The sequence below is a fragment of the Pongo abelii genome, chromosome 3, assembly GCF_028885655.2.
Source record: "Pongo abelii isolate AG06213 chromosome 3, NHGRI_mPonAbe1-v2.0_pri, whole genome shotgun sequence".
In the NCBI taxonomy this organism is placed as follows: Eukaryota; Metazoa; Chordata; class Mammalia; order Primates; family Hominidae; genus Pongo; species Pongo abelii.
In genome coordinates, this window is record NC_071988.2 from 38,621 (window position 1) to 64,871 (window position 26,251).

The 26,251-nt window shown below is 42.4% G+C and overlaps 1 protein-coding gene and 1 pseudogene across 1 annotated transcript in view; one reads left to right on the forward strand and one right to left on the reverse strand.

Moving 5' to 3' along the window:
• Positions 1–14,464: 14,464 nt before the first annotated feature.
• On the reverse strand, positions 14,465–16,269 carry LOC112133072 (BCL2/adenovirus E1B 19 kDa protein-interacting protein 3-like; annotated as a pseudogene).
• Positions 16,270–18,195: 1,926 nt separating this feature from the next.
• LOC100451315 (zinc finger protein 595) overlaps positions 18,196–26,251 on the forward strand; it is a 39,244-nt gene continuing 31,188 nt past the window's right edge. Inside the window, exons 1-3 of the mRNA XM_009239708.4 lie at positions 18,196–18,391; positions 24,324–24,450; positions 24,953–25,048. Coding sequence (XP_009237983.2) covers positions 18,389–18,391; positions 24,324–24,450; positions 24,953–25,048 — 226 coding nt within the window. The 5' untranslated portion in view covers positions 18,196–18,388. The remainder of the gene's footprint in view (positions 18,392–24,323; positions 24,451–24,952; positions 25,049–26,251) is intronic.

Here is a 26,251-nt window from a genome sequence, read left to right on the forward strand (position 1 = left end):
AGATGGTGTGGTGATTCCTCAATGATCTAGAACTAGAAATACCATTTGACCCAGCCATCCATTACTTGGTATATACCCAAAGGATTATAAATCATGCTGCTATAAAGACACATGCACACGTATGTTTATTGCGGCACTATTCACAATAGCAACGACTTGGAACCAACCCAAATGTCCATCAATGATAGACTGGATTAAGAAAATATGGCACATATACACCATGGAATACTATGCAGCCATAAAAAATGATGGGTTCATGTCCTTGGCAGGGACATGAAGCTAGAAGCCATCATTCTCAGCAAACTATCACAAGAACAAGAAACCAAACACTGCATGTTCTCACTCATAGGTGGGAATTGAACAATGACAACACTTGGACACAGGAAGGGGAATATCACACACCGGGGCCTGTTGTGGGGTGAGGGGAGGGCAGAAGGGAAAGCATTAGGAAGATATACCTAACGTAAATGATGAGGCAATGGGTGCAGCACACCAACATGGCACATATATACATATGTAACAAACCTGCATGTTGTTCACATGTACCCTAGAACTTAAAGTATAATAATTTTTAAAAAGAGTGAAAAAAATAAAGAAGCCCATGAGAAAGATCTCCATCAAGTTCACACAGAATGACGTCCAGCAAGACCTGGAAAATGCTCAGTTCCACAAAATATCTGCATCCAAATACTTTGAGTGCACAGCTCTGGCATCAGGTTCCTGTGAGGACAGACCCTGAGATGGATTTCTGGATGGAGGCTACAGCTGGAGGAGACAATGTCACTGCAGATGGCTCATGCTGCTCCCACACTGCAGGGGCCAGTGACTTGGGGCTCCCGCCCACTGTCCTGTTGGGGAACTGCGGAGATTCACTCCAGCTGGGTGGACTCTGATGTGTCTCATGTCAAGAAGCTCCTCAGCTTACCTTGGTTTTTCCTTTTTAAAAACTCTATGGTGTTTTCCTCTCCAGTGGGGCTGCATCTCACCTTAGAAGAAAAGATTTTCCAACTAGGAGCTGTCTTGGTAGCTGGTCCAGAAGAAGGTCTCCTCTCTCTGGAGTGATGTCCAGCCAAGTAACTCCAGCCAGAACTCTCACTGAGTGAGGCTGGATCTGCCCTGCTCTCCTCCCATCCTCATGTGGACTGTGGAAACCCATCCATGCCCTATGCAAAGTCCTGCATCTCAGACTGTAAAATGGCAAAAGCTGAATTTAAAATGAATGATTATATTGACTCTATGAGGAAAAGAGAGTTCTGAGGTACGGTGTTTTTTATTTGTCTCACTGATTATTTTGTTTAACAGGCTGGCTAGGAGCCAGAGGGAGAGAAAGCTGTCTGGGAATTGAGAGGCATGAGGTCACCTCAGTCCCAACATTTCCATGTAAATGATGATGCGAGATGGGCTGGTGGCAGGAGTCCCTGGAAATCTTCACAATCTTGCCTTTTAACTTCTGTAAAATATTATGTCATTTATGATCTCTTTAACAAATAACTTTTTTTCTAATTATAAAAGTGTATATTCTCTTTGGAGGATCTTTGGTAAATATAAAATGAGTTATAAGAAAAAGAAAAATTCATAATTTCATCACTCAAATTTTGATAATTCCTGCACTTTTAATGAAATGTAGAAATTTTAGATTATACTGTACATAAAATGTTTCTGTTTTTTCATCCAATATTAGATCACAAACGTTTTACATGGCATAAACTATATATGTAAATCAGCTATTTCCACACCTGGATGCTTGATTTAACCCTCCTTATACCGTTAGCCATTTAAATGATTTCTACTTTATCCTATGAATAACACTTTAACCAGTTATTATTCTTATATATAGCTCATTCAATCATTCATAATCTTGTTGAGCATTTATTTATAATTTAGTTGCCTATTACCTGAGTGGATTGTGGTTATATGTTTATATGCTTATTCCAAATATAGTGCTAAGATTAGCTTTAGAGACAGGAAAATATTCACAGGTTTTGAAACTAGAAGGAGCCAAACAAATCCATGATCCAGCTCTGCATACTCTCACCTAGCCTTAGTTTTCTCACACAGGAAGTGAAGACAGTGCTATTTGCCTTGTGGCATCGCTGTGAACTTAAAGAAGGCACCGATTGTACACGCAGCAGTGCACGGACAGTGGAAGGCTGGGCTCCGACCAACTCTAAGGACAATCACCATCGGATGCCCCACGATCCTACTCTCCGGATGCCCATATGCCATATGCCATGTGAGTGTCACTCAGTGAACACATATTTGTTGATTATAAATTACTCCCATGCTGTTTTCTTTGTTTTACATGTTCACAAATCTGTAAAAACAAACTTACAATTATGAAATTAAAAGTTAACTAAAGGAGATTTTCATTATCTCTGAAATTTAACCCCCCAACTCCAGATTATAAAGCAAGGAAATGTCTTACAGCCCAACACTTGCCATCGATACTTTTTCGATGTTATTGGGGGGGAGGGGTAGTGAAAGTGAAGGAATCAGAGCTCTGATGGGTGCACATTGTCTTCCCTACAAATCCATTTCTTGTCCAGCCTTCCTTCCTCATTGGGGCTGCTCTATCCTTTTCCACACATTTGAACTGCTCCCCTGTAGGCCATTCTCATTTGCTTTACTTCCTAGTCTGAATTCCATGGGACCCACATTTAAGGAGAGGGGAACCACTTTGGGACTGGAGGAAGTTCACCTTATGAGTTATACCTGCCTCCTTCCTCTACAGTGAATGGTCTCTGGTGTCCCTGGGTGTTCAGTTTCTTTCCACTCATGTGTTACTGACTGTTCAGGTGGCAAATGGCCCATGACCTTTATGGTATTAAAAAGAAAAAAAAAAGCTGTGTTTCTTTTTTTTAATTTTTATTTTAGGTTGGGGGTACACAGGAGGGTTTCTTATACAGGTAAACATGTATCACAGGGGTTTGTCGTACATGTTATTTCATCATCCAGGTATTAGGCCCAGTACCCAATAGTTATCTTTTCTGCTTCTCTCCCTCCTCCCACCCTCCCCCCACAAGTAGACCCCAGTGTCTTTTGTTTCCTTCTTTGTGTTCACAAGTTCTCATCATTTAGCTCCCACTTATAAGTGAGAAAAGGCTGTATTTGGTTTTCTGTTCCTGCTTTAGTTTGCTAAGGATAATACCCTTCAGCTTCATCCATACTAATGCAAAAGACATAGTCTCATTCTTTTTTATGGCTGCATAGTATTCCATGGTGTATATGTAGCACATTTTCTTTATCCAGTCCATGACTGATGGGTATTTGGGTTGATTCTCTGTCTTTGCTGTTGTGAATAGTGCTGCGATGAACATTTGCATGCACGTATCTTCATGGTAGAATGACTTACATTCATCTGGGTATATACCCAGTAATGGGATTGCTAGGTCGAATGTTGTAGTTCTGCTTTTAGCTCTTTGAGGAATCACCATACTGTTTTCCACCATGGTTGAACTAACTTACACTCCCACCAACGGTGTATAAATGTTCACTTTTCCCTGTAACCTTGCCAGCTTCTGTTAGTTTTTTACTTTTTAGTAATAGCCATTCTGACTGGTGTGAGATGGTGCCTTACTGTGGTTTTGATAAGCATTTCTCTAGTGATCAGTGATCTAGAGCTTTTTTCCATACGTTTGTTTGCCACGTTTGCCTTTTTTTTTTTTTTTTTTTTGAGCCAGAGTCTCACTCTGTCGCCCAGGCTGGAGTGCAGTGGTGCGATCTCAGCTAACTGCAGGCTCTGCCTCCTTGGTTCATGCCATTCTCCTGCCTCAGCCTCCCAAGTAGCAGGGACTACAGGCACCTGCCACCCACCCGGCTAATTTTTTGTATTTTTTGTAGAGACAGGGTTTCACCATGTTAGCCAGGATGGTCTCAATCTCCTGACATTGTGATCCACCTTCCTCGGCCTCCCAAAGTGCAGGAAATACAGGCGTGAGCCACCACACCCAGCACACATGTTTGTCTTCTTTGGAGAAGTGTCTTTTCATGTCCTTGGCCCACTTTTTAATGGGGTTGTTTTTCTCTTGCAAATTTGTTTAAGTTCCTTATAGATGCTGGATATTAGACTTTTGTCAGATGCATAGTTTGTAAATACTTTCTCCCAATCTGCAAGTTGCCTGTTTACTTTGTGGATAGTTTGTTTTGCTGTGTAGAAGCTCTTTAGTTTAATTAGATCCCACTTGTCAATTTTTGCTTTCGTTGCTATTGCTTTTGTTGTCTTTGTCAAGAAATCTTTGCCTGTTCTTATGTCCAGGATGGTATTGCCTAGGTTGTCTTCCAGGGTTTTTATATTTTTGGGTTTTACACTTAAATCTTTAATCCATCCTGAGTTCATTTTTGTGTATGGTGTAAGAAAGGGGCCTAGCTCAATCTTCAGCACACGGCTAGCCAGTTATCCCAGCACCATTTATTGAATGGAGTCTTTTCCCCATTGCTTGTTTGTCAGAAAAGCTGTTCCTAAGGCTTTGCCCAACATACCTTTAACTTTTGACCATATCTTTCCCCTGGTCAATAGGCTCCAGGAAATGGGACAGGATTCTTGGAAATAAAGAGCTGACCCTGAGACAATGCAGGTGAACACAGACTAGCTGCTGCATAATAAGTAAACAAAATGTGTCTTTCATTCAATATTAAACAACGATAGACTGAGTATTTAAGCATATTACCATCACAGGTATGGAAGTGCCTAACTATGACTTAAATTGTAGAGCCTCAGATTTTAGATCTGGAAGAGCCATGGGTTTTAATCCATGCTGGGAGAGGCTCAAGATTACTCTGGAGAAACACATAGTTTGGGGAGGCTGGAGACCGAGGGGTGGGCTCCCATTCCCCAGGTCCTTCAATGAGTCTGATCTATTTTATAAATCAGTTATTGGAAAATGATTCAAACAACTCAGCCCAATTCCCTATTATTTGGTCTAGGCCATCAGCCCTCAGGCTTCTTGCCACTGCAGCTGTGGGCTCCCACTCTCCACCTGCTCTCCTGCTCAGGTTGGGGCAGCCAAAGACCTTCTCTTCCTGGGGAGAGAGGTTAGGGAGGGACAATTTTTTGATTATTTGAGGGTGTGGTTCAGTTGTAAACAGTGTAAGTTTTACAATTTGTGTTATTGTGATGGCAATGACCAACTGCAAAATATTTCCCATTTGCCTTGTAATAACAAGAGCACGTATTTTACACAACTGAAGTTTTTGGATCCTACTTATTTACTTTACTTTATTAAGAATAGTGACATTTGAGCAGAGAAGAGTTCTAATTTTGCATCAGAGTAAAGTTGAAAACGAAACGAACTGACCCATGAAGGAACAGGTGTGAGCTATTTACTTCATTCCTGCCCATCCTGGTTGATGTTGAGCTCTTGCCCTGCATCCCACTTTCAAATGTGGTGGATGCCTCACCTAGGAAAGGCCCTCGCCACACTGGCTTGCTCTGCTCACTAACTGTACTTGCTTCTCTTAATCCCCTATGAACACTGTTTTCTAGGTTGGGTGTGTTTTCTCTAATAAAAAGGTATTGTTGCACCACTTATTGAGGGCTTTTTGGATGCCATGCTAAGCATTTCATAGTCACGAGCTCATTGTATAAACTACCCTTTATAACACTCCTATGAATTCTTATTCCCATATGAATTGGCCTGAGAAAGTGGCATGCTGCAGAGATTAAGTAATTGAATGACAGCTTACAGTTAATTACTGACGGGATTTCGGTTTGGACATGGATCTGTGATTCAAACACCCATGTCTATAACCACAAGTGCTGCCACATCATTTGCATCAGGATTAAGAATCCCTGCTGGCAGGCCTGGGAAGATGCATTGTAACCAGATAAGAGGTAATTACCATATTTAATGAGTGGTGAGAACCACTGTACTGCCTCTCAGAGAATGCCAGGTGCCCCTGTGTTTGTCTCAGTGCCTCCAGCTTGAATTGCTTCACCCCTGGCTCTCAGCAATGCTGCTCCTCTCTCCTGCATGGATCACCTGTTCCTGGAATTCATTCTCCCATTTCTTAGGTTGCATCCCTGTCTTGTGCCAGTTTTCAAAGGGAATGCTTCCAGTTTTTGCCCATTCAGCATGATATTGGCTGTGGGTTTGTCATAAATAGCTCTTATTATTTTGAGATACATCCCATCAATACCTAGTTTATTGAGAGTTTTTAGCATGAAGGGCTGTAGAATTTTGTCAAAGGCCTTTTCTGCATCTATTGAGATAATCATGTGGTTTTTGTCTTTGATTCTGTTTATATGATGGATTACATTTATTGATTTGCATATGTTGAACCAGCCTTGCATCCCAGGGATGAAGCCAATTTGATCATGGTGGATAAGCTTTTTGATGTGCTGCTGGATTCGGTTTGCCAGTATTTTATTGACGATTTTTGCATTGATGTTCATCAGGAATATTGGTCTAAAATTCTCTTTTTTGTTGTTGTGCCTCTGCCAGGCTTTGGTATCAGGATAATGCTGGCCTCATAAAATTAGTTAGGGAGGATTCCCTCTTTTTTTTATTGATTGGCATAGTTTCAGAAGGAATGGCACCAGCTCCTCTTTGTACCTCTGGTAGAATTCAGCTGTGAATCCATCAGGTCCTGTACTTTTTTTGGTTGAGAGGCTATTAATTATTGCCTCAATTTCAGAGTCTGTTATTGCTCTATTCAGGGATTCAACTTCTTCCTGGTTTAGTCTTGGGAGGGTGTATGTGTCCAGGAATTTATCCATTTCTTCTAGATTTTCTACTTTATTTGTGTAGAGGTGTTTATAGTATTCTTTGATGGTATTTTGTATTTCTGTGGGATTGGTGGTGATATCCCCTTTATCATTTTTTATTGCATCTATTTGATTCTTCTCTCTTTTCTTCTTTATTAGTCTTGCTAGCAGTTTATCAATTATGTTGATCATTTCAAAAAACCAGCTCCTGGATTCATTGTTTTTTTGAAGGGTTTTTTGTGTCTCTATCTTCTTCAGTTCTGCTCTGATCTTAATTCTTTCTTGCCTTCTGCTAGCTTTTGAATGTGTTTGCTTTTGCTTCTCTAGTTCTTTTAATTGTGATGTTAGGATATAATTTTAGATCTTTCCTGCTTTCTCTTGTGGGCATTTAGTGCTATAAATTTCCCTCTATACACTGCTTTAAATGTGTCCCAGAGATTCTGGTATGTTGTGTCTTTGCTCTCATTGGCTTCAAAGAACATCTTTATTTCTGCCTTCATTCCGTTATGTACCCAGTAGTCATTCAGGAGCAGGTTGCTCAGTTTCCATGTAGTTTTGAGTGAGTTTCTTAATCCTGAGTTCTAGTTTGATTGCACTGTGGTCTGAGAGACAGTTTGTTACAATTTCTGTTCTTTTACATTTGCTGAGGAGAGCTTTACTTCCAACTATGTGGTCAATTTTGGAATAAGTGCAATGTGGTGCTGAGAAGAATGTATATTCTGTTGATTTGGGGTGGAGAGTTCTGTAGATGTCTATTAAGGCCACTTGGTGCAGAGCTGAGTTCAATTTCTGGACATCCTTGTTAACTTTCTGTTTCATTGATCTGTCTAATGTTGATAATGGGGTGTTAAAGTCTCCCATTATTATTGTGTGGGAGTCTAAGTCTCTTTCTAGGTCTCTAAAGAATGGCTTTATGAATCTGGGTGCTCCTGTACTGGGTGCATATATATTTAGGATAGTTAGCTCTTCTTGTTGAATTGATCCCTTTACCATTACATAATGGCCTTCTTTGTCTCTTTTGATCTTTGTTGGTTTAAAGTCTGTTTTATCATAGACTAGGATTGTAACCCCTGCTTTTTTTGGTTTCCATTTGCTTGACAGATCTTCTTCCATCCCTTTATTTTGAGCCTATGTGTGTCTCTGCACATGAGATGGGTCTCCTGAATACAGCACACTGATGGGTCTTGACTCTATCCAATTTGCCAGTCTGTGTCTTTTAATTGGAGCAATTAGCCCAGTTACATTTAAGGTTAATATTGTTATGTGTGAATTTGATCCTGTCATTACGATGTTAGCTGGTTATTTTGCTCATCAGTTGATGCAGTTTCTTCCTAGCATCGATGATCTTTACAATTTGGCATGTTTTTGCAGTGGCTGGTACCAGTTGTTCCTTTCCATGTTTAGTGCTTCCTTCAGGAGCTCTTGTAAGGCAGGCCTGGCCTGGTGGTGACAAAATCTCTCAGCATTTGCTTGTCTGTAAAGGATTTTATTTCTCCTTCACTTATGAAGCTTAGTTTGGCTGGATATGAAATTCTGGGCTGAAAATTATTTTCTTTAAGAATGTTGAATACTGGCCCCCACTCTCTTCTGGCTTATAGAGTTTCTGCTGAGAGATCCACTGTTAGTCTGACAGGCTTCCCTTTGTGGTAACCCGACCTTTCTCTCTGGCTGCCCTTAACATTTCTTCCTTCATTCCAACTTTGGTGACTCTGACAATTATGTGTCTTGGAGTTGCTCTTCTCGAGGAGTATCTTTGCAGCATTCTCTGTATTTCCTGAATTTGAATGTTGGCCTGCCTTGCTAGGTTGGGAAAGTTCTCCTGGATAATACCCTGAAGAGTGTCTTCAAACTCGTTTCCATTCTCCCTGTCACTTTCAGGTACACCAATCAGATGTAGATTTGGTCTTTTCACATAGTCCCATATTTTTTGGAGGCTTTGTTCATTTCTTTTTACTCTTTTTTCTCTAAACTTCTCTTCTCACTTCATTTCATTCATTTGATCTTCAATAACTGATACCCTTTCTTCCACTTGATTGAATCGGCTAATGAAGCTAGTGCATGCATCATGTAGTTCTCGTGCCATGGTTTTCAGCTCCGTCAGGTCATTTAAGGTCTTTTCTATGCTGTTTATTCTAGTTAGCCTTTTGTCTAATCTTTTTTCAAGGTTTTTAGCTTCTTTGTGATGGGTTCAAACATCCTCCATTAGCTCGGAGAAGGTTGTTATTACTGATCATCTGAAGCCTTCTTCTCTCAACTCGTCAAAGTCATTCTCCATTCAGCTTTGTTCCATTGCTGGTGAGGAGCTGTGTTCCTTTGGAGGAGAAGAGATGCTCTGATTTTTAGAATTTTCAGCTTTTCTGCTCTGGTTTCTCCCCATCTTTGTGGTTTTTACCTACCTTTGGTCTTTGATGATGGTGATGTACAGATGGGGTTTTGGTGTGGATGTGAAGGGGGCCAGCCCCTCCACACCTGTGGGTGTTTCTCATCAGGTGGGATGAGAGACTGAGAAAATAAATAAGAGACACAGACAAAGTATAGAGAAAGAACACTGGGCCCAGGGGACCGGCACTCAGCATACAGAGGGCCTGCGCTGGCACTGGTCTCTGAGTTCCCTCAGTATTTATTGATCACTATCTCTACCATCTCGGAGAGGAGGATGTGGCAGGACAATAGGGTAATAGTGGGGAGAGGGTCAGCAGGAAAACATGTGAAAAAAGATCTCTGTGTCATAAATAAGTTTAATGAAAGGTGCCGTGCTTTGATGTGCACGTACACAAACATCTTGGTGCATTAAAGACCAGTATTGCTTCCAGCATGTCCCACCTCCAGCCCTAAGGTGGTTTTCTCCTATCTCAGTAAACAGAATATACAATCAGGTTTTACACCAAGACATTCCATTCCCAGGGACGAGCAGGAGACAGATGCTTTCCTCTTATCTCAACTGCAAAGAGGCCTTCCTCTTTCACTAATCCTCCTCAGCACAGACCATTTATGGGTGTTGGGCTAGGGGATGGTCAGGTCTTTCCGTTCCCATAAGGCCATCTCTCAGGCTATCACATGGGGAGAAACCTTGGACAATACCTGGCTTTCCTGGGCAGAGGTCCCTGCAGCCTTCCACAGTGTATTGTGTCCCTGGGTACTTGAGATTAGAGAATGGTGATGACTTTTACCAAGCATACTGCCTTAAAGCACTTTTTTAACAAAGCACATCCTGCACAGCCCTAAATCCATTAAACCTTGAGTCAACATAGCACATGTCTCTGCAAACACAGGGTTGGGGCTAGGGTTACAGATTAACAGCATCTCAAGGCAGAATAATTTATCTTAGTACAGAACAAAGTGGAGTTTCTTATGTCTACTTCTTTCTACATAGACACAGTAACAGTCTGATCTCTCTTTGTGATGGGTTCAAACATCCTCCATTAGCTTGGAGAAGGCTGTTATTACTGACCGTCTGAAGACTTCTTCTCTCAACTCATCAAAGTCGTTCTCCATGCAGCTTTGTTCCATTGCTGGTGAGGAGCTGCATTCCTTTGGAGGAGAAGAGGCACTCTGATTTTTAGAATTTTCAGCTTTTCTGCTCTGGCTTCTCCCAGTCTTTGTGGTTTTATCTACCTTTGGTCTTTGATGATGGTGACGTACAGATGGGGTTTTGGTGTGGATGTCCTTTCTGTTTGTTAGTTTTCCTTCTAACAGTCAGGACCCTCAGCTGCAGGTCTGTTGGAGTTTGCTGGAGGTCCACTCCACACCCTATTTGCCTGGGTGTCACCAGTGGAGGCTGCAGAACAGCAAATGTTGCTGCCTGATTGTTCCTCTGGAAGCTTCATCTCAGAGGGGCACCTGGCCATATGAGGTGTCAGTCAGCCTCTACTGGGAGATGCCTCCCTGTTAGGCTACTCGGGGGTCAGGGACCCACTTGAGGAGGCAGTCTGTCCACTCTCAGATCTCAAACTCCGTGCTGGGAGAACCACTACTCTCTTCAAAGCTGTCAGACAGGGATGTTTAAGTTTGCAGAAGTTTCTGCTGCCTTTTATTCAGCTATGCCCTTTCCCCAGAGGTGGAGTCTACAGAGGCAGGCAGGCCTCCTTGAGCTGTAGTGGGCTCCACAGAGTTCGAGGTTCCCAGCTGCTTTGTTTACCTACTCAAGCCTAAGCAATGACAGACACCACTCCCCAGCCTTGCTGCCACCTTGCAGTTCAATCTCAGACTACTGTGCTAGCAGTAAGCGAGGCTCCATGGGCGTAGGACCCTCTAAGCCAGGCACAGGATATAATCTCCTGGTGTGCCATTTGCTAAGACCACTGGAAAAGCACAGTATTAGGGTGGGAGTGTCCTGATTTTCCAGGTACCGTCTGTCACAGCTTCCCTTGGCTAGGAAAGGGAATTCCCCAGCCCCTTGTACTTCCCAGGTGAGGCAAGTTTCTTTTCAACTTGACTATAACTGCATTGGTCATTGCTTATGACATAAGACATATGAGAGAGTAGATCTGAATTATGTATAAGCAGCTGAGAAAATTGCCATTGAGGGACTTTTCTGAATTGAGAGAAGGATGACATTCTTTGGAAAGCAGACTTTCTACCCTCTCCATCTACCATTGAATGTTATATTCATTGATGCCACTAGTTAAATGTTAGGTAGACATTGACTGGTAGTTACAATCAATGACACAGTCACTGGCCTAATTACCTTGGTGATTTTTATACCATGGTGTCTGACATTCCCAGGTGTTTTGTATAAGGCACATGTATTTCAAGAGCTCTTCAGCCAGGCCTAATCTCTATGCTGATGCCTCAGTCTTGCTTGCTGTTGGAAAGCTTGGCATATTCTCCAGATGTAGTCAGAGGACTATATTTCAAAGCTAGGTGTGGGTGCACTGAATTCTATGCCTCAGATTATTCCACTGTGGAAAATGATGTGGAAACCCAGTTGAAACGCTCTCACTTCAGTTAACTTTTATATCACAAATTTTAAGTCTGGAAAAGGAAAACAAACTCTTGTGTCCATACTTATTCTTTCTTAAGATGTGAAAACAATAGTGCATGTTAACATGGCTGAAGAAAAATTAATTTATGTGACTGTTTATAGAATATAATATAGTTTTATAAGACAAAAATTAAGGACAATACTTTACTTTTTTTTTTTTTGAGACAAAGTTTTGCTCTTGTTGCTCAGGCTGGAATGCAATGGCAGGATCTCAGCTCACTGCAACCTCTGCCTCCGAGGTTTAAGCAATTCTCCTGCCTCAGCCTCCCAAGTAGCTGGGATTACCAGGGTACACCACCAGGCCCGGTTAATTTTGTATTTCTTTAGTAGAGACAGGGTTTCACCATGTTGGTCAGGCTTGTCTTGAACTCCTGAACTCAAGTGATCCACCCCCGCACACTCGGCCTCCCAAAATGCTGGAATATTTTACTTTGGTATACATCTAAAAAGTAATTATTAATTTTTAAGATTGATTCTTCTAAGTTAAAATAGTTGTAATTCATAGACAGAATGTTCACAAGCCACAGATACCTAAATAGTGCAGTTTTTGCTTTTAGTTCTGAAATGAAGATTGTCATGAAGCAGCTTATCACTCTCTGTGCCTTCACCATTCTCCTGGGTTATGATTTGGTGAAAAGGCTGCAGGAAAAAATGTGGAACATGTTCAATAGATAGGGAGAAGTGAGAAAGCCGATGGTACCTACAGAAATGAAATCCTTGGCTGGGCGCGGTGGCTCACGCCTGTAATCCGAAGAAGAAGAAGAAGAAGAAGAAGAAGAAGAAGAAAGAAGAAAGAAGAAAGAAGAAAGAAGAAAGAAGAAAGAAGAAGAAGAAGAAGAAGAAGAAGAAGAAGAAGAAGAAGAAGAACAAGAAGAAGAAGAAGAAGAAGAAGAATCATCACAGGGGCCTGAGCTGGAGAAAGACTGGGTGTCTGGAGAAGAAAGGCCCTCTTCTCCTGTATACAGGCTGCCACACTGCACATTCTCCTGTGATTCCTGTTCTTTTCCCCAGGTGAGAGGGGACTAAAAACTTCAGAACAGACCCCCTTCACCTACAGCTACCATCACATACTTTTCACTCACTTATAAACATACTCCTAGGAGGTATTAATGTGGCCATGCCCCTTCCAGGACTAAGTACCACCCTCAGGAATCCCATCACAGTGCCTTCTCTTCTAGTTTCTTGCCAAAAACCTACACAAGTGCCTATAGGTCTCCTAGTATAATTCTACCCTCAGACACTGAATCTGCAGTAGCAACCTGTTCTCTCCACCACCTGTTAATAATCTCAACTGTCTGCACGGACACAGGAATAATTCTGAGTATAGCACCTTCTAGACCATTATCTTTAACACAAATCAGTCTGTCCACCTACCTTCTACTGTCCCCCACTCATGGATTTTTGGTGGCTCCTTTCTGTTTTCTACATTTTTCCCCACAGTCTCTCTTTTATGTGTACACAGTGTGTCCAGGACCACCATTAGATACCTAAATCCAGTGTGTACTGAAATTCAGATGTCTGGAAGTTCAAGATCATGTCCATAATCCAGCTGTTGCTTTTCTTTAAAAAGCATTTAGCCTACATGTACATTTTTCTTTGCTTTTTTGAAATACACATACATATGTAAATTATTTTAACAGCTAAATAAACCTTAACTTTTTTTTTTTTTTTTTGAATCAGGATTCTCTTTATCTAGGACCTGAGAACCATTACTTTGTTTTTGCTTTTGATTTGGCAAAGGTTTTTTTTTTTTTTTTTTTTCCATTTTCAGTCTTTTAAAGTAGACACAGATTTGTTTAGAATAATAAAGCTCATTTTAAGATCACACAAAAGTTGAGCACAAAGCATAGGATTCAATTCAGCAATACAGAGTAATGAAGAGTAAAAGATACTAAGTTTCTCCAACAGAAAACTAATCATCCAAGGCGATTATATCAAAGGTGATAATATCTGGAGCCTAAAGTATTTAACACTGCAAAAGCAAGAACAGTTAGTGTATAAACTGAGCAGTGGAATTTTTAGCTATGCCTTGGTTTCTACTTATTAGTTAAGAAAAATTAGCATAGTTTTGTGTAGTCTTTAGTAGACAACATGCATCCATGTAAATTAAACAGTATTTTCTACAATTGTGTGACTATAAGGCCATAATATTTATTTTGAATAAACCTCTTAAACAGTAATTTTAATATTAATGTTATTAATTTGTTTGAAATATGAAGTATAACTTTATTTAACTTTATGTAACTATTATAAGTATTAATTTGTTTGAATTAAGTTTTCATAACTTTAATATAAGTATAATTTGTTTGAAATACAAAGTATTATAACTTTAAGTTTATATAACTATTATAAGTATTAATTTGTTTGAATTCAGTTTGTATAACTTTAATATAAGTATTAATTTGTTTGAAATATAAAGTATTATAAAATATTGTAATTAAGCTTACAGATGTTTAAAAATATATACATTATGACTAGTATACTAAAATTCTTTATATGTACACATTTATATTTAATACCCAAAGAAAATTTACTACCACATTGCTACAGTAGATATTAACCTGACATGCTTATTAATTGATCCTATAGGTATAATTATAGGTCAGCATAATTTTACACTCTATTCTTTTATTTTACTAAATTAGGAATGCCACTATTCCCAGACAAATAAATGCAGGTGATGTGGCCACCCAGGAATCATAGTAGCTCTTCAGTAAGCTATCTTGCAATCTCTGATATAATTCTACTATGTGAATAGAGTGAATTCCAATTCTTCATCAAAAAGTGCTGGTGGAGGTTGTCAAGTGTGTTCCAGTATAGATTCCCAATCCAACGGCCGGCAGATGGGAGAGCAGCAGAGATGGAAATCCTGCTCAGAATAAGCCCTCTTTCTTCATAATACTTGTGTTTCTCATGCTGAAAGTAGCTGTGCACTTCTGGTGTTTAGAGAAGAACTTCTTTGGGAGAATATTTTCTGGTCAATTTGACCAATGTTATATGTAATCTGAATTTGTCTTTAAGATTCTTTCAACCTCTTTTCTTCTCTCAATACGGTTTTACTCAGACTGAGAGCTGTCTTTCTCTTCATTGCTTTGGGTATCTGTGTCTAAGCCCTATTAGTATCACATGGTGTCTGTGAGTGAGGGGGGCTGTCACTGTGAGAACTCCTGGAGCTACTCTATCTAGATCCATGCTATGTACCCAGCAATATTCTTTTTGTGTCACTATTATAAATAGAAACTGAGGCTGAAACATTGCTCCTGTTCCCCTTATTGCAAAAGTGCAATTCTACCCAGGAGCCCTGCAGGCTCTCCTCCTGCAGCTCAGGGACTCCGCTCTGTCATGTAAAATGTGGGGACCCCACTCTCCTCTAATGTAAAATGTGAGCTGCCAGCTGTGGGCTGTGCCTCAGTGGTAGATGGCAGGGTTTGGGAGAGGACACAGGCCACCAGGAGAGGGCAAGCAGAATTGCTGCAGCCCAGGGCTTAGGGAGTAGGGATCCATTGCTTTGAAATTTAAATAGCCGGCCAGGCGCGGTGGCTCATGCCTGTAATCCCAGCACTTTGGGAGGCCGAGGCAGGCAGATCACGAGGTCAGGAGATCGAGACCATCCTGGCTGACACAGTGAAATCCCGTCTCTACTAAAAATACAAAAAAATTAGCCAGGTATGGTGGCGGGCACCTGTAGTCCCAGCTACTAGGGAGGCTGAGTCAGGAGAATGGCGTGAACCTGGGAGGCGGAGCTTGCAGTAAGCCGAGATCACACCACTGCACTCCAGCCTGGGCAACAGAGCAAGACTCTGTCTCAAAAAAAGAAATATAAATTGCCAAGATGATAGTACCCTACCTCACTCTTTCTGTACGAGATTGAGAGTGACTTAGAGCCACTTAGAGCTGAAGGTAAGCTAGGCTTACCTGCAACAGGCACCTGGCTCTAAGTTGCAAAACTGCCTCCTATCATGATGTTGGAAGCTTATTTTTTCTTTGCGTGTAACCAACCAGCATACACAGAAGGCCTCCCCAGTTACCAGGTGAGTTTAAGATGAACTACGTGTAACAAATGGTTTGTACAGAAGAGAGGCAGGAGAATGGTGTATGCAGGCAGAGAACTTAAGGCCAATTTGTGCTGACTTCCTAAAAGAAAAAAACACCAAGGTCTGGAGGCAGGAAACCTAAGGCTAATTAAGGCAAACTTCCAACAGCTAAACCAAAAGAAAAAATCCCATCTCCCCACACCTGAGCAGCAAAGGATCAAAGGCTACTGTCCCTACAACCCTCCCCTTTCTACCACTTCTCAGGTTGCAAGGGAAAGTGCCTTGGAGTGGCTGCAGGCCAAGCACAGGCATTCCTTCATCCGCATAGGGTGCCAATTCTCCTAAGCCTTTAGCCACGGACCAAATCCTTCATTCAGATCAGTGGTAGCTGATAGGGACCTCAAAAGGAGTACTTAAAACCCAGAAAACTTCGTAACTGGGTCCTTGAGCCACTCGCTCAAGCCCACACCCACCCTATTTCTTACCTTGAAACATTTCCGCTTTTGATGCTTCTTTCCTCTGTTTTGTTCCTTTGTTACTTTGTGCATTGTGTTCAATTCTTTGTTGCCAAAGACCTGGACAACTCACATTCACGGCCTTCGTTCTGGGAACAAAAGCGCAGGTGGATGTGGATGCATGTGATTGGTGCTTAAACTCACACACTGCCCCACACCAAAGGAGAAAAACACATAGTTAACAGCCTGTGTGTCCAAATTAGGTCCAGATTAGGTCCAAGGACAAAGAGTGAAACTCTAAGAAGATTGCCTTTAACCTTTTCCCTCCACTTCTAAACTCTGGAGGACAAGGCTGTGAAGAGATCTGAAGACATGGTGTTCTCTGCTCGTGTGGCCCCAACATTCTTTGTTTACTGTCTGATATTTGAAAGGAAGAGGAACCTTTGATAGAGGAGGCGGTCGGACGCTGGTTAAGCAGACAGAGAGAGAGGGTCTGGGGAGAGGAAAAATACCTGTGGGACCGCACCTGCACCACCCCTGTAGCTAGCAGGAAGAAATGTGGTTAAGAACTTCCTCTTATGCCAGGATGTTGCTCCAAAGGGACTGTCCCAACTTAGGCACAGGCGCAATAAATCAACCTAAATGTCCTTAACTTGACCCAGCTCATTATAAGGTCATTAACATGACATTAGCATTGCGGTTTTAGCTCTCCTCGTGTAAGTTTCGCTTAGGCACTCATGGGTAATAACCAAAATGGAGTCACTGTGGCCAATCCCAGGCATGCGCAGATGCAACACCCTTACTGAGGAACTTTACCCCTCCCATTTGGGCAGAACCCACAGAAGACATACTTGTTCTTGCCACATAAAAGACCCAGACCTCAGCCTCATTTCTGGCAACCTGCTTTCAGGTCCCCTCTTGTTTCTGAGAGCTTTCCTTTTGCTTAATAAATCCTACTCTGCCTTGCTCACTCTCTGGTATCCGTGTGCTTCATTGTTTTTGGTCGTGGCACAAGAGTCCCGACCTGGCTGAACCGAGCAGACCACCACACCTCCACCAAACCGCAACTGGGAAACCGTGGTCTTCACGTGGATACTCTCAGCTTGCAGCCCTTGCTCTCTCTAGGGGCACTGTCCCACCCACCCTTGAGCCTGAGGAGAAAAGTTGGTAGAGAGGCTGGTCCCTTACTTCCAGCAGAAAAGAGGTGTTCAGGCCCTCACTTCCCTGAGGGAAGGGAGCCCTCATGACTGCGCTCAATGTGGCAGCCATCTGCCATATGTAGCTACTGGGTACCTGGAATGTGACTGGTTTGAAGTAAAATGTGCTGCAAACATAAAATACAGAGTGAGTTTAGAAGAATTAGATCAGAAATACATAAAATACACAGTGAGTTTAGAAGAACTAGATCAGAAATAAACTTTATTTCTAATTATATATCAATCACATATTAAAACAATATTTTGATACAATGGGTTAAAAATTATTACAAACAACTTCACTCTTTAAATACTATTTTTGACGTGGCTAATAAAAAACGGAAAATTCACAAATTAACATTTTATTTTTTAGAGGATTGCTTCCCTCTTAAAATCTCAGGTGTCCTACTCAAAAGACTAGCGGCCAGAAGGGTTATGAAACCTAAAATATTAAAATAATTGTCATTATATCACTTCCATTTGTGAAAAAGTGTGTGTCTGTGCATGCATGTGTGCATGCGTGTGTGTGTGCGTGTCTGTGTGTGCGCGCGTGTGTGTGTACGTCTGTGTGTGCGTGCGTGTATTTTACAAGTGGACATAACCTTACACACAACAAGGTTAAAAAAAAAGACCCCTGCGCTGCGTCAGGCCAAGCCCGGAGAGAGAGCCCTGCCTGAAAAGGCCTGGAGGCCCCAGCCTGTCACTCTTGCCTCATCGTGGAGTGTATGGTTGCAAATTCTGTTACTCAAGGCCCGAGGGCGGGGATTGGAGTATTATCCAATCAGAGTGTAGGAGTGAGAACTGCCCAATCAGGCCCGCAGACAGAGAGGAGGGGTTGGCTTCCGGGATCTGGCGCGGCCTTTTCCTCTGGTTCCTGTGAGGGTTTGGTTTCGGGCTTGAGCTCTCTGCGTTCTGGGCTCGGTGATTCAGCCACAGCTTCTGCCTCCTGTTGCTCTGTGACCTGAGGGCGTTGGGCGATTTGTAGCTAAGACTCCCGGATACCCTGAAGTCGGGAAATGGTGAGTGTGCCGGGCAGGGCGTCCCGAGGTTGGGGAGGCCTCATCGGAACCGGCGGGAAATGGCGGCGGCGGGACCCAGTCTGCGAACGGAGTCCCCAGTGCCGCCTCTCAGGCCTCACTCCCCTCCGGTGAGGGACCGGGCTCCTGTCGGTCCCTGCACGGCGGCTCTGGCCCAGCCTGCAGCCCTCCTTGTGCAGTTCTGCGCCCGCAGCCCCGCACCTTCCCTGGGCTGTGGGGTGAGGAGGAGCTCATCTGGAAGACGCCGGCGCCCGCGTGCGAGGGGTCCGCGTAGGAGGAGCTGTGGTCCGGGGGTCCGGTCCCTACTTTACCCGGTTCGGAATGAGATCGAGGCCCCATGGAAAGAAAGTTCATGTGAGCAAACAGGGTCTCATTAATGGGACAGCGCCGGCCGTGGCTCGTGGTTTGGGGACTGCCGGCGGGTCTTGAAAGAAAGGCTTTTGTGAGGTGTGTGAGGAAGCGAAGCAAATCACCCGCCCGCTCCAACTTTCCCACCAGTCCCTTTGCCCTGTGCACCTCCTCCGCGTGGCTGTTCCTGAGTGGCACCTTTTAGAATGCGCTGGTGTCGGTGCGCACGGCGCTTTTCTTTGTTGTGTGAGTAGTTCTGCCACATTACTGAACTTGAGGAGGGTGTGGGCGCCCCTGGTTTGTAGACAGGTGTTCAGAAATGAAGATGGGTGTCCAGAGGCAGGGACTGGCGTCTGCAGCAGGGGCAGTTGTGAAAAGAGCGCTGAGCTTGTGGGGTCTGCGCTGACTCTGGGTGGTGTCGTTAGTGAGTTGCTGGACAGCTCATTGGGGTTGAAGCATTGACTGGTGTTGCGGAAACTCCGCACGTTTTGTGTCAGAAGAAAGACGTGGCTGAGCCTGGGCTGGAGAAAGATGCCTGGTGTCTGCGGGAGGCGTGGCCGGGTTCTGCACATGTGCTGTCCCGCTGGGCACTGTCCTGTTCCTCCAGGTCTCCTTCCGGGGAGAGAGGGGACCCAGAAAAAAGAGGAAAGGAGTTCCGAGAAATCCCTTCCCTGCACCCTGCAGCCAGCCCCCACCCAATGCTAGCCCACTCCTGAGCACGCCCACCGGGCATTCGCGTTGCCCCACTCTTCCCAGTACAGGATTCCACCTCAGGAATTGTGCCCATGGCAGCTTTGCGCGTAGCGTTTTCTGCCAAAAACACACGCAGTACCCAGAAGTCTCCTGGCTCATCTCAACCGCAGACACTGGATCTATAGCAGGAACCTGCTTCCTTCACCCACCCAGGCTTCTGGACCACCTGATCCTAATCTCTTCTGTCTTTGTAGACATGGAATCAGAGCGTATCCCTGCCTCGGCCTGTACCTGTAGCACAAACCAGTGCTTTAGTCAGTCCTGCCCTGCTCCCGCTCATGGCTTTTTTTTTTTTTTTTTTTTTTTTTTTTGAGATGGAGTCTTGCTCTGTTGCCCAGGCTGGAGTGCAGTGGCATGATCTCGGCTTACTGCAAGCTCCGCCTCCCAGGTTCACTCCATTCTCCTAACTCGGCCTCCCGAGTAGCTGGGATTACAGGCGCCCGCCACCATGCCTGGCTAATTATTTTTTGTATTTTTAGTAGAGATGGGGTTTCCCCGTGTTAGCCAGGATGGTCTGGATCTCCTGACCTCGAGCCCGCCCGCCTCCCGCCTCAGCCTCCCAAAGGGCTGGGATTACAGGCGTGAGCCACCGCGCCCGGCCTCCCACCCATGGCTGTTGATAGCTCCTTTCTCTCTTCTGCTTTTTCTTTCCCCACAGATTCTCTTTTCTGTGCATACGGTGTGCCCAAGTCCATCCCTCAGATGCCTATGAGAATTCAGACGTTAGTGAGTTCAAGACCAGACCTTTTGGCCTGGCTGCTGTAGGAGCAAACACAAATTAGAAGAGGCTTAATGCTTTCTCTTTAGAACGAGGGAAAAATTTTTGCTCTTCTCCCTTAAAGCATTTAGTTTGACAACTTTTATATTTAAATATTTTCTCTGCTTCTTTAAAATAAATGTAAATCATTTTTATCAGTTAAATAGATCATTGGTCTTTTTTGGCTCAAAATTGTCTTCATCTGCGACCTGGGAACTATTGCTTTGAAATGTAAATAGCAAGAATATACACCCTCTTTCACAGTTTCTGTAGGGGACTAGGAGGCTGCCTTCAGCAGGTACCTAGCTCCACATTGCAAATCTACATCCTGTCATGAAGATGTGGATGTTTATTTCTTCTTTAATGATTAGAAAAAATTAGAAAACCCAGATGACCTCTCACATTACAAGATGAAATTATAATAAATTGTGTATGACAAATGGTGCTTTCAAGGCTTCTACTTGAGAACTAATTATGGTGACTTTCTGCGTTGGCGTTTTCTTAGATTGCTTGTGATGCACATCACATTTTGGTTTAATTATACAACAAAACATTTTCTTGCAGTTCTGTTATTGTGGAGACTTTTTTAGGATTGCAGATGATTTTGCTTTTAGTTATATTTTCCACACACTGTCCAGAATTACCAGATGTTATACACAAAATGTCGAGCAGACTTCACTTGAGAAAACATTCTTTCTCAGGATTCCAGTCACAACCTACAATTGTGCGGCAAAGTACAGCAAAGTATTTCCCAAATCTGCAAACAGAGTGATCTCTCTCTTGGGATCTACAGTCCTTTCTAGAGCAGTTAAATTTCTACAAAAATAACTTTTCAGGACAGCAGTCAGTTATTTCACTGCCTTCAGTGCTCCTGGCATCTTCCGCCCTGACACTGATTTCAGAGATTTGGGGCCCATAAACCTAACCAGATTCACACATACGCATCGATTAAACCTGAGAAATTCTGCTCCCTCCCACCTCCCCTTGCCCATATGCCCACAAATGTGCATAGCTCACCAGCCCTCCAAGACCTAAATGTGAAGTTCCAAATTCTGAGTTTATGTCCTGAGATTTGATAAGAGAACTTCTGTCTGAGAAATACAAGTTTTTAAATTTATCAGACCCAGAGATGTGTTAAAATGAGACCACACTCACATACTGTTCTCCTCCTTGAACTATTTGTCTTTTGAAATTGCTTGCTATTGCCACAAGTGGCTGTAAATTAACCTAATAATGCCACACTGGACACTATGACCCATACCCTATAGCTTAACTATGTATATGGCCAATCACTAACCAATGTTACTTCTATAAACCAGTAAGAATTTCTGACACCTTTCTATCAATCTCCTCTCTGACTTTCTTTTTGCCTTTAAAAATATGCTTGTAACTGCTTCTAATTGGAGTGTTTATTCAGGGTAACTTTATACTCCAGGATTGCAGTCTTCAAGCTTTGGCTCAAATAAACTCTCTACTTATGTTTACCCCAGGTTTTCCCCTTTAGTTCAAAATATTCTTTAGAATATGTTGAAGGAGGCTTCATGAGAAGGTCTTTCCTCTGATTTTACTCTGCTTCCTGTAACTCAAGAATGCAGCACACATTGATCTCACCTAGAATCTGCACATAAAAGCTGGCCTCTACCCAGGATTCACAAGACAGGGCCAGACTTTGGGTTGAAGAGATACAGAAAAGTCACAGAAGGTGTTTTCTGCATCATGAGAGGTCAACATAGATATAAGCCCCACTTTCAGAGTGGAGCCCTTTGAGTTTTTCAGATCTTTTCCAGTGACCTGCTACAGCTGAGTAAGAGGCTTCTGGTGTGAACACAATCCTGTGGCAGAATCTGTAAGTGTAAACAAGCACCTTAACAGTGGGAAGTCAAGGCCACTAAATATCCAGAGCCATAATGCCACCTATGCCTCCCTGTGTTACTGGAGTACAGTACTTTTGTCCTTCCCCTACCTCAGAGTTAGCTGATCAGGGACAGGGGATATCACATGTGGATGCAGGATCTGCAGCTCCATCAGGGCATTTCCATTTTCTGTTTGCACCCCACAAAGTCAGCCTGAGTCTCCTGCCTGGATCACTATGGGGGCATCAGCCCAGGGTCACTGGGGACACTCTCAGCAGCATCAGTGAGTATTTGAGACATTTGAGGATGTCCTGTGCAGACTGGGGTCAGTGTTTCATATGGTCATTAGAAAAAGAGATGAAACAGTCATGGTCCCTACCATCAAGGAACTTGCATTCTAGAGCACATGAATAAATGATTGAATTCAGCATCATGTATTCAGTACAAAGATGAAAACTGTACGGAGACGTAAGCTTCGTTTGGGTTATTTCCCTTTTATTGTTTTGTGAGTTTTGATGCCACCACCTGCATGACTGTTTATGGACAGAAGAGAAGTCATTATTTGTATTGTTTTTGCCTTGCTAAGAATAAATATTTAGCTTCAAATATAATTGGTCTGGAAAAACAAAAGGGTTTTGGTTAAATTCCTTGTTATTGTATGTTATAGATGGGGAAGTGGCAAAATAGATAAAAATTACTCAAACTCTGGGAATCAAATTTCTCTTGGGCAGGCTTAGAAAAGACAAAACTGAAACTACTTAGTGGCCTAGAGAGCAGAAGCCTAGGGCCCATTTTCTGTCCTAACTTTGGCCAGATCCACCCTCTACTGAACCTTGTCCAGTTCTGACCCCACACTGAAATACCTCACAGAACTGCTTAGAGGAGATCAGAGTTTGGAGTAGGTATTCGTACTGCCTCTCCAGAGCTGGTGCTCCCAAATTTCCTGAAACACAAAAGCCGATAAACGGAGAAAAGCGATGTACTTTGAATTTAATGTACTTAAATTATTTTATGTAAAATTAAAACCAGTATTTCTAGAGACATCCCATCCAGCAACCTGTTCTCCATCTTTGCAGTTTCAGTGGATTTTTCACAAGTCTCAAAGTAACTATAAACACAAAAATAAAAAATTCCTGAATTGTACTTAAAACTTTCTTCTGTGTCTCTCCCATTTATCTACATTGAGCTATTATTCTATACATTTCTTAAAAATCAATGATAGGAAAACAGAAGAAAAAATAGAAATGCTTGGCCCTGCATTTAAATCCTGGGAAGTATCACACACTTTGTACACACCTCCCAGGATGCTGTGAGAATTAACACGTATAATGTGAGCTTCCCAGCACAGTGCTCTGTGACATACTCCTGAGCACATAGTACATGCTCCACAAATATCGCATTAATGCATGTGGATGTGCTGGTTTTCAAATGCAGACTTACTCAGACATTGCCACCATCTCCAGCCTCTGTAACCTTTAAAGAGCTTGCAGATAATGCCACGTTTCAGGATGTTGATTGCTGGTCTTGTCTTCAGATGAAAAGTATTTGTGTTGTGATAAGGGTGTTGGGGTAAGGGACTCTGCGTGCTGTGTCTGCTTTCTCTAGCTGAGTGGTACTATAACGGGTCTAGGAGGAGCATCTGCATTAATGGGAGACTTGCTGTAAAAAGCTAATTCATGGACCCTTTTCAAACCTGCAGAATTTTGTTACTTACAGTGAGGCCTAGAATACCAAATTTATGTGCACATTGAAGCTTCAGAGGCAATGTTTAGCTGAGTGACTCTCAGCCCAGTCTTCCAGTAGGATCACATGGCAGTTTGAAGAGAAACAGTCACCTGTTCCCTCCCCACAGATCCTGTTAAGTTTCTTGTGTGACATTACAGTGAGGCCAGGGTCAAGCATGAGGGCTTCCAGTTACTTTAATGAGACGTGAGTTCACCCTTTGTTCAAGGAGGTCACAGGACCTGCTTTGCTTGGTTTTGGTAGGGACAGGTCAGTGTAGCTCATATTTCCAATGCAGCAACAAAAATTGCTGGCATGCCCTCCTTTTTCTTCAGAATTATAGAATGCTTTAGATAACATTACTGTGTTAAAAGTTATTTTATCAGATAATTCCAGTCAGCCCCATAAGTCACAACTAGTTCTCTTATTTCACTTGTAGTCAAATTAAGAACTCTGTCACATGATAAATATGTGTTTTCAGGAACTCTTAACATTCAGGGATGTGGCCATAGAATTCTCCCCTGAAGAGTGGAAATGTCTGGACCCTGCCCAGCAGAATTTGTATAGAGATGTGATGTTGGAGAACTACAGGAACCTGGTCTCCCTGGGTGAGGATAACTTCAGTACATAATTCCTAATACTTCCTCAGAGTTTCATTTTCTTTCTTTATAGAATGTCTCTTGGGTGATTCTGCTTTGCATTAATTAATTTCAGTTCCTTTCTACAAGAAAAAAATTGGGATTTGCTGGTGTAAAAAGAAAATCTTTAGGATGTTTCATCATTGCATAAACCATCTCTTTTCTTGAGCTAATTCATGTCTTTCACTCTAGGATAGTAGTAATTCTAGAAATTCAGTGATGTAAAATATTGTTTTCCACATCTTAAAATCTAATTTGCACCACTTATTTTTGATTCAGTAGTACTGGGTAGTGGAACTTAGAACCCACAGATTTAAAATATTTCAGTATTCTAAAGATTCTGTCAGGAAACAATTTTTGGATTAATTTTCTAGAGTCTTCCATAATTTCTTTATTCTACTTAGCATAGTAATAGATTGGTCATTGGAGTATCCCCAGCAATAGTCATGTTAATTTTTTTTTAATAAAACAGGTTTTGTGATCTCTAACCCAGACCTGGTCACCTGTCTGGAGCAAATAAAAGAGCCCTGCGATTTGAAGATACATGAGACAGCAGCCAAACCCCCAGGTAGGTGAGACTGAATGAAGGAGAGGACACAGGCTAGGAGGCCCGAGGTCAGGAAGGAAGCCAGGCCTTCAAATGTAGTTTGGGAAACTGCGCCAATAAAAATAATTTCTGAAAGGGCTGCATTTTTTCTCTTATTCACAAATAGGGTCATCTTCTGTCCTATGCTCTTAAATCTTCTAAGATTTTCCTTTTTTTCTTCAGTGATCTCCATTCAAGTTTACAGGGAGAGCCAATGTCCACTTCATCGCTTATAACGGGCTGCGTAATCTGACTGCTGTTCCATTGCTTTTAGAGACATAGGAGTATTTGTATTATTGAGGACCTCTATGTTAAAATATTTTTTCAAATATTATTTTCGCATCATGCCTACAATACGTAAGGTGAGTAGTGGACATAATGGGATTTGGTTTAGAAATCTTAGGAACACCAAGGACAGATGTTGCATCTTTTCTGCTTAGTGATTTTTAATCCTGTAGAGGTTGCAAATTTAATTCTACAAAAACTCTTACTCAGCAATTTTATCAGAACAATAAGCATTTTTCCAAACGTGAAAAAATATGTTATTTTACTTCAAAATGTTATTTTGTATAAACTGAAATTTGTAATTTAAACTCTATATATTCAAATTTTCAAATTATAATATAGTTTAAAGCACAGGTTTTCAAACTCTTGGCTTCCCTGGGCCACATTGGAAGAAGATTTGTCTTGGGCCACACTTACAATTATAAAATACACAAACAATAATGATAGCTGATGAGCTAAGAAACAAGAAATAGGTTTGTGAATAATTTATGTTATACCCATCACCACAGATAAGCAAAAACGTCCTCACACTCAAAGGATTGGATACCACTGGTTTAAAGTATCTACTCACCTTCTAGATTTCTTTCTTTTTTTCTTTTTTTTTTTTTTTTTGAGACGGAGTCTTGCTCTGTCACCAAGGCTGGAGTGCAGTGGCGTGACCTCGGCTCACTGCAACCTCTGCCGCCCTGCAACCTCCACCTCCTGGGTTCAAATGGTTCTTCTGCCTCAGCCTCCTGAGTAGCTGGGATGACAGGTGCCCGCCACGGGGTTTCACCATGTTGGCCAGGCAGGTTTTGAACTCCTGACCTCAAGTGATCTGCCCACCTCTGCCTTCCAAAGTGCTAGAATTACAGGCCTGAGCCACCGTGCCTGGCCCGCCTTCTAGATTTCTTAAATGCA